The 14,289-nt window shown below is 38.4% G+C and overlaps 1 protein-coding gene across 9 annotated transcripts; it reads left to right on the forward strand.

Moving 5' to 3' along the window:
* Nucleotides 1-5,616: 5,616 nt before the first annotated feature.
* On the forward strand, nucleotides 5,617-12,260 carry LOC103151594 (probable 2-ketogluconate reductase). 9 transcript variants are annotated; one of them, XM_007571750.2, is made up of 7 exons: nucleotides 5,617-5,697; nucleotides 6,043-6,160; nucleotides 9,387-9,768; nucleotides 11,151-11,322; nucleotides 11,400-11,578; nucleotides 11,652-11,748; nucleotides 11,824-12,260. In XM_007571750.2, the coding sequence occupies exons 2-7, from the start codon at nucleotides 6,044-6,046 to the stop codon at nucleotides 11,978-11,980; spliced, it is 1,104 nt and encodes a 367-aa protein (XP_007571812.1). In that variant the 5' UTR covers nucleotides 5,617-5,697; nucleotide 6,043; the 3' UTR covers nucleotides 11,981-12,260. The 9 variants fall into 9 exon arrangements, with proteins under 9 accessions (XP_007571812.1, XP_007571816.1, XP_016537068.1 ...); XM_007571754.2 differs by lacking the exon at nucleotides 6,043-6,160 and having other exon boundaries at nucleotides 5,664-5,697; nucleotides 9,390-9,768; XM_016681582.1 differs by lacking the exon at nucleotides 6,043-6,160 and having other exon boundaries at nucleotides 5,679-5,697.
* Nucleotides 12,261-14,289: the final 2,029 nt, after the last annotated feature.

A 14,289-nucleotide genomic window follows, 5' to 3' on the forward strand; every position in this document is an offset into this window, starting at 1 on the left:
AGGGTTGATGTCTGTGGCAATAATAGCAGGCAGTGTTAGGGAGTATATATGTAAGCAAATTTTTGGCATGCAAATTCTAACTCTGATACTAAATGATGCTAAAGTCTCTTCTTCTAAAGTCTGCTGTGTCTCTTTTATGCAGTTTTTGTTTCTACTGGGGAATTTTATCTGCACATTAGGGTGGTAATAGACGAAGTGATACTAATTAAAAAAAAAATCTGTAAACTACATTTAAAAAATACATACAGAATAATATGCTAGTTTTGCACCCCATCATGCTAATATTATTAAATATTTTTTTACACTTTAGTTTTGCATGTATTCTGAATGTCTTAGTACAATCTTTAGGATGGAGTTCAGTTTCAGTCAGTCCAATGTTGCGATTTCAATCATTTGCATGAAAAGGATTTGTCATGTTCTGAGAAATGGGCTTATTTATTTCTGAGTATTGCACTCTGTTGCTGCTGCTGATCATGATGAAGATGAGAGAGCTTACTGATGATGACCACCATGCGGCCGGCATTGCCCTGTACAGGTGTTCCTATGCAGGCACATTGAGAGGCAGCATGCTTTGGCTAAGATGATTAGTGGAAGTCAAAGCCATGCTGAGCCTATTCTGTTGCTGTTCCAAGGAGCGTTTTCTTAAGGGCTACAGGAGGTACGCTGAGAACCTCTCCCTCCCCCTGTGTCAGCAAAACCCTGATCACATAGACAGGTAGAGCTGATCCAAACCATGCAAAAGGTATAGAGTTACAGTCCCAGTGAATCAAACAGATATGTGAGTCTATATGAGTTGAACCACATCTTCAATGGCTCCTACTGTGAAAATAACGATAAACCATAATTTAAAAGGCTTTATATGTAATGCAACAGCAGAATATTGCAAAAAATAGTTGTGGAAGTGAGGTTACATTCAGTTTTCTGAGTGTATAAAATTAAGAATAGCACCTGCAAATCCAACCTGTGGGAGAAAAAAATAAATAAATGTGAGTTAAAACAGAGGAAAGGAAGATATGCATCTTTGAAGGATTTTAATGCATTTTATGGCATGCCTTGCAAAAGTATGCACTTTGTCACATTCCAATCACAAACTTCAGTGAATTTAATTTTGATTTTATGTGCCAGATAGCACAAACTGGCGCACAATACTGAAGTGCTAGCATGACTCATGGCTTTCAACATGTTTTTACAGATAAAATTGACAAAAATGTGCAGTGCATTTGTATTGCTCCTTTTAATGTGGCCTTGTTTAACCGTAACGTGTTACGGTTAAACAAGGCCAAAAACTGAACTTTCCAGCCTACATGCAAAACACTAGAAACCTGCACGTCACCCTGAATACACCATGCTAACTGCGAACATGGTGGGTAGAATTATATTGTCCTCAGAATGTCCCAATGAAAGTTCAGCTCTAAATCTATTTAAGAGTCTCTGGAAAGACTTGTTCACAGCCCGTCTTGAACAATGAGGTATTTTGAAGGAGATTTCTGGTAAAGACGTATTCCACAAGACTTCCAGCTGTAATTACAGCAAATAATTTTGTTGCACACAAATTATTTACTCAGGATGGTGACTGATTACAAATGCTTGTGCTACACTTTTCAGGTTTTTCTTTTAGAAATATTTCAAAAGCCATGTGTAATTTCCCACGTTGCGTTGTCTTGTTGCATTAAATGCATTAAATGTTACAATACGATGAGGTTGCAACATCTCCGTATGTGAAAAGGTTAAAGGGGTATGAAAGCTCTAGTTTGATTATAGTTCAAATTTAAGACAATATTTCTAAAAGTAATAATAAAAAAAAGTTTCTTTGATTGGGTTAATTACATGTGATAAGTCTGAATTTGTGTCAGTATGTTACAGTAAAATGATTCAATTCTTTTTCAGGAATTCTTGAACAAGTGGACAGTCCTGCTATTCACTACTAACAGAGGTGAGAGCTCATCGGTTAGTTGGACCCGGAGGGAAAGTCCTCGAATGAGTGCTGCAACCTCTGACTAATAGGTTTGCATAACATTGATTTGATTGGCTCTCCAGTGAAGAGTAAACCCCAACTCTACACTCCTACACGCATACAGAAGCCGCAAGGCCTGGCGTGTCACAGCTCAGTCTTTAAACTGGACGGCCCATGGCTCAGCATGGGCTCCGCCATTAGGTAACAGCAGATTTAGAGGCGAGGCTGGGTGGCAGGTAAAGATTGGAGAAGCCACTGAGCTGGACTGATTGAGAGCCAACAATCTCCTCCTGATGATAATCTGTTGCCTAATCAGACAGAGCCAACCTGTGCTGGAGAGGAGAGAAGAGTTTCGAGGTGAGCTAAGTTCTCAAGCAGCCCTCCCCAGGTTGGGAGCACTGTGATCTTATGGGAGGGAAAGCCATCTCTGGCAAACATCGCATGTTAGTTTGCGAAAATCACGAGAAGCAGCACTTCATGAACGTGAAGCAACAGCTGTGGGTCGGAAAACCAGCGGGTTGTGCTAACGTTTGCGTGTGGAGCTGACCTCTATCAGCAACACTACAAGCAAAGAGCAATGCATTTCTTCACCAATCACAAATAGAGACCTTGTACTACTTTGTCTACCACAAGTTTCATGATAAATCAATCATAAAAAGTACAAATAAGCAGTTTAATATCACCGTATTTTACGTACAAGGTGGGATTATCAAACTTTCCAACTTAGAAGTAAAAAGTAAAACGTAAAAATAAGTTGAATCATGAAGCATTCACTGGTGTTCACTGCCAGATGAGTTATGTGTTTTACTTTTTAACAGACAGCCAACTCAATTAGGTTGCAACTATGTCATTAGGCACACCTGGCAGGTGCAAATTTGGTTTATATTGACATGATAGCTTCACGTAGTTGCTGCACATTTTGTCAATTGAATGTCTGTGATGTGATTCTCCAGATCCCAAAGGTTCATATTTAATGACCACTGAGCATACTGAATTCATTATTATGTTCCTGGAACCAGTCGTAGCCATAGAGGGTTAGGCAAGGTCAGAAACAATCGATTGGTTGTTGTTCAGGGGCCTAAAGTGTACTAAGAAATAATCAACCACACCTTTGCATTATCACCACCAGCCAGACAGGACAGATCCATGCTTTTGTGATGTTTACACCTATTCTGTCTCTTTCGTCTGAATTTGTTGTTTTAATGTTTTTCTTGTTAGGAAACTTTTCTTGCATGGAAAAGTCCCTCCTTCTGCCACCTCAAAACCAACTTCAGCACACGCATTTGTCAGAGATTCTGGTGTTGATCAAATACAGTGCAGCCACGTAAAGCACACACCCTCGTCTACCTATTCGCAGCAGGAAGCAGGGGACGCTTGCACCGCTGCGCTCAAATGAAAGCAATGTGAAACTTCTTCAGACCACAACTGACACATGAGCTGTATTTATTATCTGGTTCTCGTACGCCCCACCCCCCGCTATGGTTGCCGTGGGCAACTGCCTATATGATCCACATGAATAATGACTTGTGTGAATATTTCTTTTATGAAATGGGTCAAGGAACAAAAACTAAATATTTATTTATGTAGAACGATGAAAACCACTGCAAAATAAGCATGTACTCATATATTCTTTCAGTGTATTTAACAAACTATACTTGTTGCAAGATTTTGAACATATAAGAACAGAACATTTAATAATATTAAAATATTCAATTAACTTGTTTAATGTTAGCAGAAATCGATTAATATATTGAAATATTTATCGAGCAGTTGAGGAGATAAAAAAGAGACTATTTAGATGCAAACTTCTGTTCATCCTCTGTTGTGTCCTGAAACTGAAAACGAATGAAGCTTAGTGGACCAGACAATGCGCTACATTATCAGTGTATAAAGCATGTCGCACTTGTTTTATTGTTATTTTTATCTGCTCAGAAGGCGCATGAGAGGTAGGCTTTGCGGTGCAGTTAAGATGAGTCACGATGGGCCTGCCCACTCACGTCAGCAGTCTATTACAGAGTTTGTTCAAGGACTATCACAGCCGGTGCCACATTGTGACACCACAGGGTAAGATTTAAAAGCTGCAGGCATGAGATTTTTGATGCTGGAATATGAGCAATATTCTCACATTACAAATTATGGAGTGTTTCTTGAGGTAGACAGCAAAAAAAAAAAAAGCTGAGTGCTTTATTCCATTTTCCTTTAAACCCAAACTCAATTTTCTCCTCCAGATGTGGCACAGTAACTCTTACTTTATTACTTTATTACATCTCTGCATGGATTAAAAATACAGAGACAGAATTGTTGCATGTGCTTGATGAGTCAGCTATTTGCTAAAACACCCCCTGCTGTTGCATGCTGGAGCAGATGGAGGCTTGGCTGGAGATCAGGACTGGCTTAATGAGGGCCTGAATGACTCCTGGCCAGTCCAGGTTTACAGCCTTCGTCACGGGGCATCACATCTCAAGGCGAGGAGATACTTAAAGGCGGAGGGAGGTAAAGAGAGAAAGGAGTGGGATGGGAGGAGGAAAGATGGACACAAGTGAAGAGGAGAAGTGAGGTGGAGCGATTATGTAACAGTTAAAAGCAGGTAAGCCATCGATCAGCACACATGGCCTTCCCTAATGCTCCCACACATGGACCAACGCTGAGGGAGTCACATCAAAACCGACTCCTCAGTCGTATTACCCCCTTCTGGACACAGTGCACTCAGAATCAGTACATGAAACACTCTGTAAAAGAATAAAGGCTTCAGTCTTGCAACGGCTCCTCCAACCCATCATGGAGCCTCAGTGTGAGCCATAAAACACCAAGCAAGTGGTCTGCTGACAATCTACAGAAGTCAAGCTTAACTCTCACGACTAAACGTCTTCTTCTGCCATTCTTTGATTTTTAACAACCTTTTATTAAGGATAAGGCATAAGAGTTATTGATCTGATTAGTAAAGACGCAGAAGGATTTTATTTAAAAATGATCCGATCGAAGATTTTTTTGTGCGTTCATCAAAGTTGATAAAATCATCTGCAGGTTTTATTTTTCAATATTTCAGCACAGTTCTTATTTTATGGTGAGTCCATTCTTGTAAATATAATGCAAAATTCTTCTGCGGAAGCAGATTTTCATCTACAAAAAGCTAAAGACAGGGCTTGCGCTGCCTCCAACTAAACGTCTTATCGCCACCTAGTGGGAGGTTGGAAATGTTCAGCTTTGAAGAAGAACTTTTGTTGATTTCTCCTGATCATTTATTGGCAGATTTTTTCTTCCTGCAAATTTAACAACACATTTTCTTTTATCTGTAATGGCTGAATGTTAAGCAAGTGTTTTGTTTTTTGTTTTGGCAAAGTGTATTGACTCTGTCAAAGCCAGCAGCTTTGCTACAATTGAGCTTGTATAAAGTGAATTAGCATAAAAGCATTAAAAATAAACACCTTTAAAGTAAGTGTGTACGAATAATCAGCCTCATGTACTGTCTCTTTTTGGACGGTAAGTTAGCTGATGACCTTTGATCAATTTTTTTTTTTTTGTTCTCTAACAACCACGTCTGTTCAGTCACTGGGTTTAATGCCTTCTCTCTCTTTTTATTCTAAAAAGGAGGGAATAGTTCACTGCAGCCTTCAGCCCAGTTAAAGATATAACATGCACATCCACATGATCAGGTTACATTTTATCCAATGTCTTTAAACTAAAGCCTGTTTGTTCTCCCCAGTCAGGAATCAACAGAGCTGAGAACAACTTCGACTGAAAAGGTGAGAGCAGCACTGAGTCTTCATGAACTGATATATGAACATTATCAGTTCATGAAGGTTGGATATTAGTAACCTTCTTGAAGTAGCTTAGTTATTTATGCTCATGCATTTTCTCTTTGAATACCAGCATGTGGATGGTAAATGGACATTACACCAATTTATTCTCCTGCATGAGAACAGTGGATTTTATCTAAATGCATTTTTTTAATTTATACTATATGCAACACTCATGTACCATGTTTGCCCTTTCCATATAATTTTTGTCTTCTGTTTTTATTATTATTATTATTAAATCACATATACATTTTTATCTTTTATTTTATTTTATTAATATGAGCCGGTTAGAATGCAATGTCTCCGCCAAATCCGGTGCGCGACAAAACTCCGGGCTGCAGCGCCAACATCCAGGCTTCTTAAAGTGACAAACCTACTCAGATCTGTGAGCACGCTGCAGCAGAAAAAGGTATTTCTCGTTCGCTTTGCACTTTATTGGCAGAAGTCTCATCTAAACACACAGCATTTATATTTATAATATTCCAATTATAATAAGAGGTGCAAATTTGACACTTTTAATGGACTCTTAATGCAACTTTGAATTAAAAGTGTCATTATTTACCAAATGGCACTTCATGACACCAGTCATAAACATTCACAAAGACTCCTTCGTTATCATAGCAGATGTTATGTCATGTTTATGACAGTGTCATCATGTCAGTCTTATGCGCACCCCTTTAAATAAAGTGTTACCAGAACATCATTATGAATATGAAAGAAAAATATTAATTATTTTATCAAGAAAAATCTGATGCTTTGTGCAGTTGCAACCTAGTATTAGGTTTTTACCATTCACAATATCTTACATGCAGACTTTTTACACATCTTTGCTGGTTCTCTTTAGTTTTATGAACAAACTTCTTGAGGTTTTCTTCTCACTACTTTTCAACACGGGCCACTTTATGGAGGGCACAACTAATAGCCTTTCCGAATTTGTGGACAGTCAGGTCTTGTTAGGTTTGTAGTTGCAATGTATTTCTGCCTTAAAGTTCTTCATAGCTTTATCTCTGATCTGTCTGCCTTGATCTTCTTGTTGGTTTTTGATTATTGACGTTCTTTAACAAACCATTGAGGACTTCACAGAAACACAGGACTCATCACAAATATGAATTACACATAAGTTTAATCTTTTTACTAATAATGTCTTCCCAAATTACTTGGCTGCACTGGATTTCATTTAGCGGTAGGGAGATTTCTACAAATACATGCTAACTTGCTTGTTTTGGGGGGGTTTTCTGAACACATGTATTCTTGTTCTTTGGTTTCCCATAGTTTTTCTACAAACATCACCATACACATCTATCCTCAATTTCTGTTGTTTTTTTCCTTTGTTTTAAAATCTAAAACAAAAAAATGCCATCGGTGTAAAAATGACAAACTTACTAAAATATATTTGTATTGGACTGAAGGCAAAAATTACTCTTCGAACTGTAAAGTTTGCAGAAAAAGCTTGTGAGAAAACGTGAAGTAGTCCAAATTTGAATTGTTTTGCTGGCCGCTGTACAGATGGATGCATCTGAACTAATTTGTAACCAGAGATACAAAACTGGATAAACTGAAGTTATCTGTCAGGAACAAAGTGTCTTGAACAAAGTGTCTAATCCAAGTAAGTCAGACACATCACACTCCAAGGTGCACCTTCAGTCCAGTTATGTGTTTTAAATGGCAAACTCAGGTCAGTACACCCCATAAATAATTAATTCAGTCAATTATTTTCTAGACTCACTTTCTCTTGTTCAGATTCATACATAGGCGTAAATCCCGGGGGGCGGGGAAGGGGTCTGGAACCCCCCCAATCTTGGAAAAGTCTATAATTTTCCATTCCCCACCCCAAAAAAATAATTTAAATAACACATGACTTGTATTGAGAATCATTGTGATAAATCAATATTTATGAGGAATTTTATTAAGTGGAGTTACTTATTAAAACTTGTTTTTATTTAGAGCCTTAATGTCCTCATGTCCAATTTTTAAAAAATCAAGTAATGTAAGTAAATAACCAAAGTGGAAGAAAATACTCTTTTGCAAAGTATTATTTTAAATTATTTCCACTTAAAATTGTTGTTATCTTTGCTCTTTATGAAAACCATTAAGGCCAAACTACGGTTTGAAAGGAAGAACACGGGCAAAGATTGGAATCTGTGGAAAAACAACCTTTAGACAGATGAATTTACCTTTTAATTTGGGCAGAAGAACAGAAGACATATTTATGACAAACCAAATACAGCCTTGCAGGAATGAACTTTACTCCATCTGTAAGGCACAGACTTGGAGGTGCCATGGTTTGAGGATCTTTTCTGTAGCAGTACCTGGTCAGCTCAAAGGATTGTAGCTTATCAAAGCTACAATCCTTTGTAGCTTTGATAAGCTACAAAGGATTGTACAAAGGATTGCATCTCACATTTTGAGGAAAATGTGAGATGATCTGTAAAAAAAAAAAGACAGAACAAGTCATTGTGACACAATGATGACCCCCAGAAATAAATCCACCAAGGAGTGACTGAGTATGGTGTTAAATTTGTTTCACAATTATTCAATCAAAAAAATACATATATATCACACTAGTATTCAATCAAAAAAATTATTTGACATGATTTTTCTTTGATTGAATAATTGTGAAACAAATTGAACTCCATAACTGAGAGCTCAGAAATGAAAACTCTTGGAATGGTCAAGTCAAAGCGCAGATCTAGATGTCTTTGTGAAGCTGATAACGTTGACAAAACAGCTTGCTTTATCAATTAAACATTGCATTTATTCTAAGATTAGAGATGTTTTTCACGTGGTATAATAAACTTCCATGGTGTTGTACAACAATAAAATTAATTTTTTTTCTCTCGTCGCTGTTCATTCAGAAGCTGTATATAAATTACAAATGTAGGAAATAATCCTACTCACTGGTCCGTTTATTTTAAGACTTTTATTTTGAAGCCCTTAAATTTATTGAGTAGTTCTTCCTGGTTGAAGGGCAGACAGGAAGAAAGGACAAGAGTCATTTGTGAGTATTTACAGTCTGCTCCCAGTTTCATATTTAGTTTTATTCTTAGCACTCGGTTTTATGTCATAACTTATTATTCTAAAATCTCACTAGAAGAAATATGATCCCTTATATTAATTTAGTCAGTGTCAGCTATGTTATGGCTTCCTGGGGCTCAGAAGTTAGTTTGAGTCACTCTGTTTAGAGATCAGCAATCTTACAGGCTTTAAGCTGCATATAAAACACCTTTCTGTTATTTCAGTTGTTTATAGAGGACATCTCTTGACTGAGACATTAACCTGAGACTATTTTAGATTTTATTTACTTAGAGTGTTTCATAAGCATCACAAGTTAGTTGCTCAGATCTTTAAGCGAATTTCTGATCAATCTACAGAAGGAACAAGATTTTATTAGGCACAGAAAATACATTTTTTCCCCCCACACTGTCTGGTAAGAGTTCAGACTATTTACTTGTTGAATTGAACTGTAATGTATAAACAGAGTCCTGATGTCACCTCCTGGATATTTGAAGGTTTTTGGTGCTGGTGTTTTCCGTCAGTCAGTTTGTTCAGGCATGTTGGCGGCAGCATCAAGCTTTGAGGATGTTGAACTACCATCAGCTGTTGTCTGAATGTTTCTAAATGTGTTCTTATCCCAGCAGGAGATGGCAGACAACAAACCATGGGTTCTGATCTCAGAGGTTGGGGACAAGGGTTTTCATGAGGACGTCGTTGACATTATCAATCAACACTTCCACATCGTCTGCCTCAAGGAGTTCCTACAAAACCCGGCCCTGCACGGCCCTAAAATCCAGGGCATGTTTATGTGGAACTTCAGTCCCGCGGCCGAGCCTTCCCTGTTGAGCTGCCTGCCATCGCTGAAGGTGATCGCCAACGGAGGAGTGGGCATCGACCATCTGGATGTGCCGTACATCAACAGCTTTGGGGTGAAGGTCACCAACACTCCCGGCGTGGTGAGCGACGCCACTGCAGACATGGCCATGGCGCTCCTTCTGGCTTCAGCACGGACGGTTATAGAGGGTGAGAGCAATACTTTCCCCTCTTATAATTGTTCTCACTCCTAAAATACCTCATGATGTACTGCTCACTTCAGCTCGGGGTCAAAGTGGATAAAGACTGAGGTATATGGATACAAAGTGTAAGATAAATGAACACAGTACCAACAATGGAGCATGGTAGTGGCTGGATTGTGCTGTGATGTTGTCTCAGTACCAAAAGGTGGATTGGACAGGGATGAAAGTTGGGCACAACTGGGTGTTCAACAACAAGAAGAAAGAATTTTGCACAAAAAAAGGAGGAAAAAAATCAAATGGGTTCTGAAGAACTACAAAAATACATAAAAAGGTTTCAATGTGGAAAAATTGCTGAGAAATGGGTGTTTCACTAGGTCACATGTGTCAGACTCAAGGCCGGGGGGCCAAATCTGGCCCGCTTCAGCTTTTTATGTGGCCCTACAGGCTCCAAATTACATCAATAATTTCCTCCAGTTTTTCACAAATCCTCAAAATTTACACAAAATCAACAGATCCCCACGTTTTTTCTGATCTTATTGCAAGTGTTTCTCAAAATTGGTCAAAAACATTGCGTTTAAGTGACTACTGCCCCAGCCTTACTTGATGTCAAGTAATAAAAAGTCACATGTAACATCATACATTAACTCAAATATCATATAAATTCCTTACAAATACTCATAAATTAGCATCACGTTGCAAAAGAAACACAAAAACAATCACAAACTCCCAGAGGAACTGCTATTGGTTAATATTTTAACAGTTTAATGGCTTTTATCAATAGATTCTGGCACAACCGGCCCTTTAAGAACATCCAGATTTTTGATGTGGCCCAAAGTGAAAATGAGTTTGTCACCCCTGCAGTAGGTAGTCATCCCAAACACACATTGAAAATACCTTTTCTGATGGTAAAAACAGGCGAACACCGCACTCAAGAAATAGCCATGCCCTTAACCTGCTAAGAAGATTGATCAAATATTCAGCTGGTTATGTAAAAAGCTACAAAAAATTCACATTTTGTTAATGGACATTTACCCTATAATTAATGGGATCATGTATAATTTAAATCTATAGATCTATATATTTAAAGAAAATTTAAATCTCTTTAAAGAAATTTAAATTTCTTTAAATCTATAGATTTAAAGAAAATCTATAGATCTATAGGTCTGTACCCACGCCTTTTTTTTTAGCTCTACCATCAATCCACAGTGCAAATAGAGATACTCAAACTTAGATGTTTAAATAAAATTATTATGTAATTAAAAGCCCAGAATTAAACAGACATTTATTTCCCTATGATGAGTGGGTATGTAAACTTTTGACCACATGTGTAGGTTTCTGTTAATGATCTGAAAGCTTGGGAACGTTTTTTTCTGGTTCCTGTCTCTGCAGGTCACCTGATATCAGTTGATTCTAAGACCACCCATGTACCACAAAGCCTTATGGGAGTTGAAGTAACAGGTTCAACTCTGGGGATCATTGGAATGGGACACATCGGGTACAAAGTTGCTCAGAGAAGCAAAGGTTTCAACATGAGGATCCTTTACCACAACAGAAACAGAAGGTCAACTTTCGGACCGCGATGTGTCAACCCAAGAAACGGAGGCGGCTCATAAGATCTTTGATTCTTCTGTTGTTTAGAAGTGTCGAAGATGAGCAAGCGGTCGGGGCAAGTTACTGCGAGAAACTGGACGACCTGCTGAAAGAGTCCGATTTCGTGGTGGTGGTGGTGAACCTGACCCCTGACACCACCGGCCTCATCAGCCACAGAGAGCTGTCGCTCATGAAACCCACAGGGACACTTGTAAACGTCAGCAGAGGTAAATCTTTCTCCTGGACTGAAAACTCAGAAGAACTCGCTCCTCTACCAATCTGAATCGTTTAATGTTTCAGGTCTGGTTGTGGACCAGGACGCTCTAGTCAAAGCCCTGATGTCTGGAACGATACGAGCTGCAGCTTTAGACGTCACTCACCCCGAACCACTACCCAGGTACCCTCTATTTTAAACTCTTCCTTTGTTGACACATTATTGCTAATGTTAGCTTCATCTGATGGGTCTGTGCAGGGATCATCCACTCCTCACCCTCCCCAACGTGCTGATTACGCCCCACATCGGGACCAACACTCGTGGGACAATAAGAAAGATGGTGCAGATGATGGTAGACAATGTTTTGGCAGCAATGAAAGGCTTAGCTGTTCCTAATGAGGTCAAAGCAAAATAAGTTCTGGTGATGAGATCAAGAAAATATAATTTTTTTGTCCTTTTTACTTGGAACTTTCACACGTTGAGCCAATTCTTTGACATTTTGAGCTGCGATCCTGTCAGTTTTAGTCCTGCTGTTACTCAGGAAGACATTTATGGGCAGAAAATATTTCTCCTCATAATAACTTTGTTTTTTTGTGTGTGTAATAAAGCAGGCACGATAAATCTACTGTTTCTTATTGCCATTTAATCACTACCTTTATTGCTATACATATAATTAAAAATAAATATGATAAATAAAATTATGACATTTATTTTCTGGTATTTTCAGTAAAGCGGCATCTAAAGCAAAGCCGCCCGCAGTGTTCAGTCTATCCGCTCACCTGTATAAATAATCCTGCCGTTCGCTCTGAACCAGCAGCATTGCTCCGGTATTGGTCCCCCGAAAAACGACAAAACCCCGGACATTATCATTAATCAGTAAAATCCTCCCAGGCCGAACTTGATAACTGGACGTTATGCTGCTAACAGTTAGCTTTTGTCAACAACACAGGCGGAAGTGAGAGCGCGGCGGAACGCAAATAACGACCCAGCAGGACCACATCCGCTAAATAATAAAACATAATTTAACGAGGCATCCTGCAGATACATTTTTCTCGAGGAATTTTAATAATCGAGGTACTCGAATCACTCGAGGAATCGTTTCAGCCCTAGTTGTGATCTTAAAAAAATTGAGATCCTGATAAAAAATTTTTTTCAAAAATAAAGTGCAACCAAGTCTTTGTTTCTTTCCTTTTTGTTTAACTCACATCATGCATTTTATCATGTTTATCAGCATTAGCCATAAATACTGCTGGTAGGTTGTTACAAGTACAGCCTTGGTCACTGGTGTGCAGTTGGGACTAGAACATTTCTGAAGAAATTTAAAGTGTGCCTGTCGGTTGAACCCAGTGTTCTGACGCTAAAAATGAGCATCAATGCTAAAGTAAGCTACAATATACTCAATAGCATGTGGAGAGTCACAAGCATGTTGAGTAACATGGACTTACTCCATTCAATATCTTAAAATTAGTGTACAAGCTTAAATTAGCCAAAATGGTAATTGTTGTTCAAAAAACATAAGATTTCTTCTGCTCTTTTGAAATACTGCTTAACTTACAATAAGTACTACTCAACAAGAATTGTGGAGTTATGTTTTTCTGAAAAGTGAAAGTTTTTCTTTTTTTTTTTACCATCCATGGTGATAAATATATTATAAAACAGACATTCAATACAAAAGCAAAAGTCTGATTTATACTATGGAGCAGTTCGTCACCAGAAAAAAGCACTCATCTCAACACCAAATTAATTATTGTTTATAAAATATAAGCTCTTTTGAAATACTGTTTAGACGCAAGAAATATAGTTGGTAAATTTTGCAAACGTAAAAGTCAGATGTTTACTTTGTGGCACTTTGCTACCAGAAAAAGTGTTCATCTCTTAGGAACTGAACAACAAATATTGTTACTGTTGAAAAAAACATAAGACTTCTGCTCTTTTGAAGTGCTACTTACGATAGGGAGATACCAAGATGGCAGACTGACAAGCTGTGTCTCTGAGAGCTCCACATAAGACCAACTTTCCGACTAAGTAGCGTAGTAAATTTACACCCGAAAGTTCATGACGGATTCCCAGAAGCTCACAAGAAATGCAAAATCCCGAACATCAGGACTCTTGAAGCAGCAACAGACGCATAGAGCGATGGAACATGACTACGCTGAATCTCAAATAAACGTTATCGAAGCGTGACCGTGATGTTGGTTCGGCTCCTTCAACTCCGAGGAAAGAACCCCCTGGTAAGAAAACCAAGCCAACAGAAGTCAACACAGAGATGCAAGTATCCAACAACATTATTCTTGAGGCAATATTAAGTCTGCAGACAAAAATAACGGGAATGGAGACGCAATTAGAAGGTATCAGAGAGGAAAACCGTCAAGCTAGCACATTGATGGCTAACCTAGCAAAGGCGGTGCAACTGAATACTGTTGAGCTAAAGCAGGGGTGCCCAAAGTCTGTCCTCGAGGGCCGGTGTTCTGTCAGATCAGCATACATTGATCGGACAACATACAATATACGTTGCATACAACGTTTATGAGCTATACATATATAACGTATACATATACAACTTATGTATACGTATGTATACGTTATATATGACAACGTATACATAAGACCAGGCAGCCACTATAACATTCAGTGTTTCATTTAAGATAATGCAATTTTTCAAAAAACATGTTATCATAATTTTCCAAAAATGCCTGTTAACCAGTTTTATAGAGTTATTACTTG

Source organism: Poecilia formosa, unplaced genomic scaffold (assembly GCF_000485575.1).
Source record: "Poecilia formosa unplaced genomic scaffold, Poecilia_formosa-5.1.2 Scaffold286, whole genome shotgun sequence".
Lineage (NCBI taxonomy): Eukaryota > Metazoa > Chordata > Actinopteri > Cyprinodontiformes > Poeciliidae > Poecilia > Poecilia formosa.

What these genes read in the sequence shown, in the direction of transcription:
- LOC103151594 (XM_007571750.2), top strand. Translation starts at nt 6,044, where the DNA reads ATGCAATGTCTCCGCCAAATCCGGTGCGCGACAAAACTCCGGGCTGCA. An exon ending in TACCACAACAGAAACAGAAG is followed by an intron (nt 11,323 to 11,399) that starts GTCAACTTTCGG and finishes TCTGTTGTTTAG; the next exon opens with AAGTGTCGAAGATGAGCAAG. An exon ending in ACTTGTAAACGTCAGCAGAG is followed by an intron (nt 11,579 to 11,651) that starts GTAAATCTTTCT and finishes TTAATGTTTCAG; the next exon opens with GTCTGGTTGTGGACCAGGAC.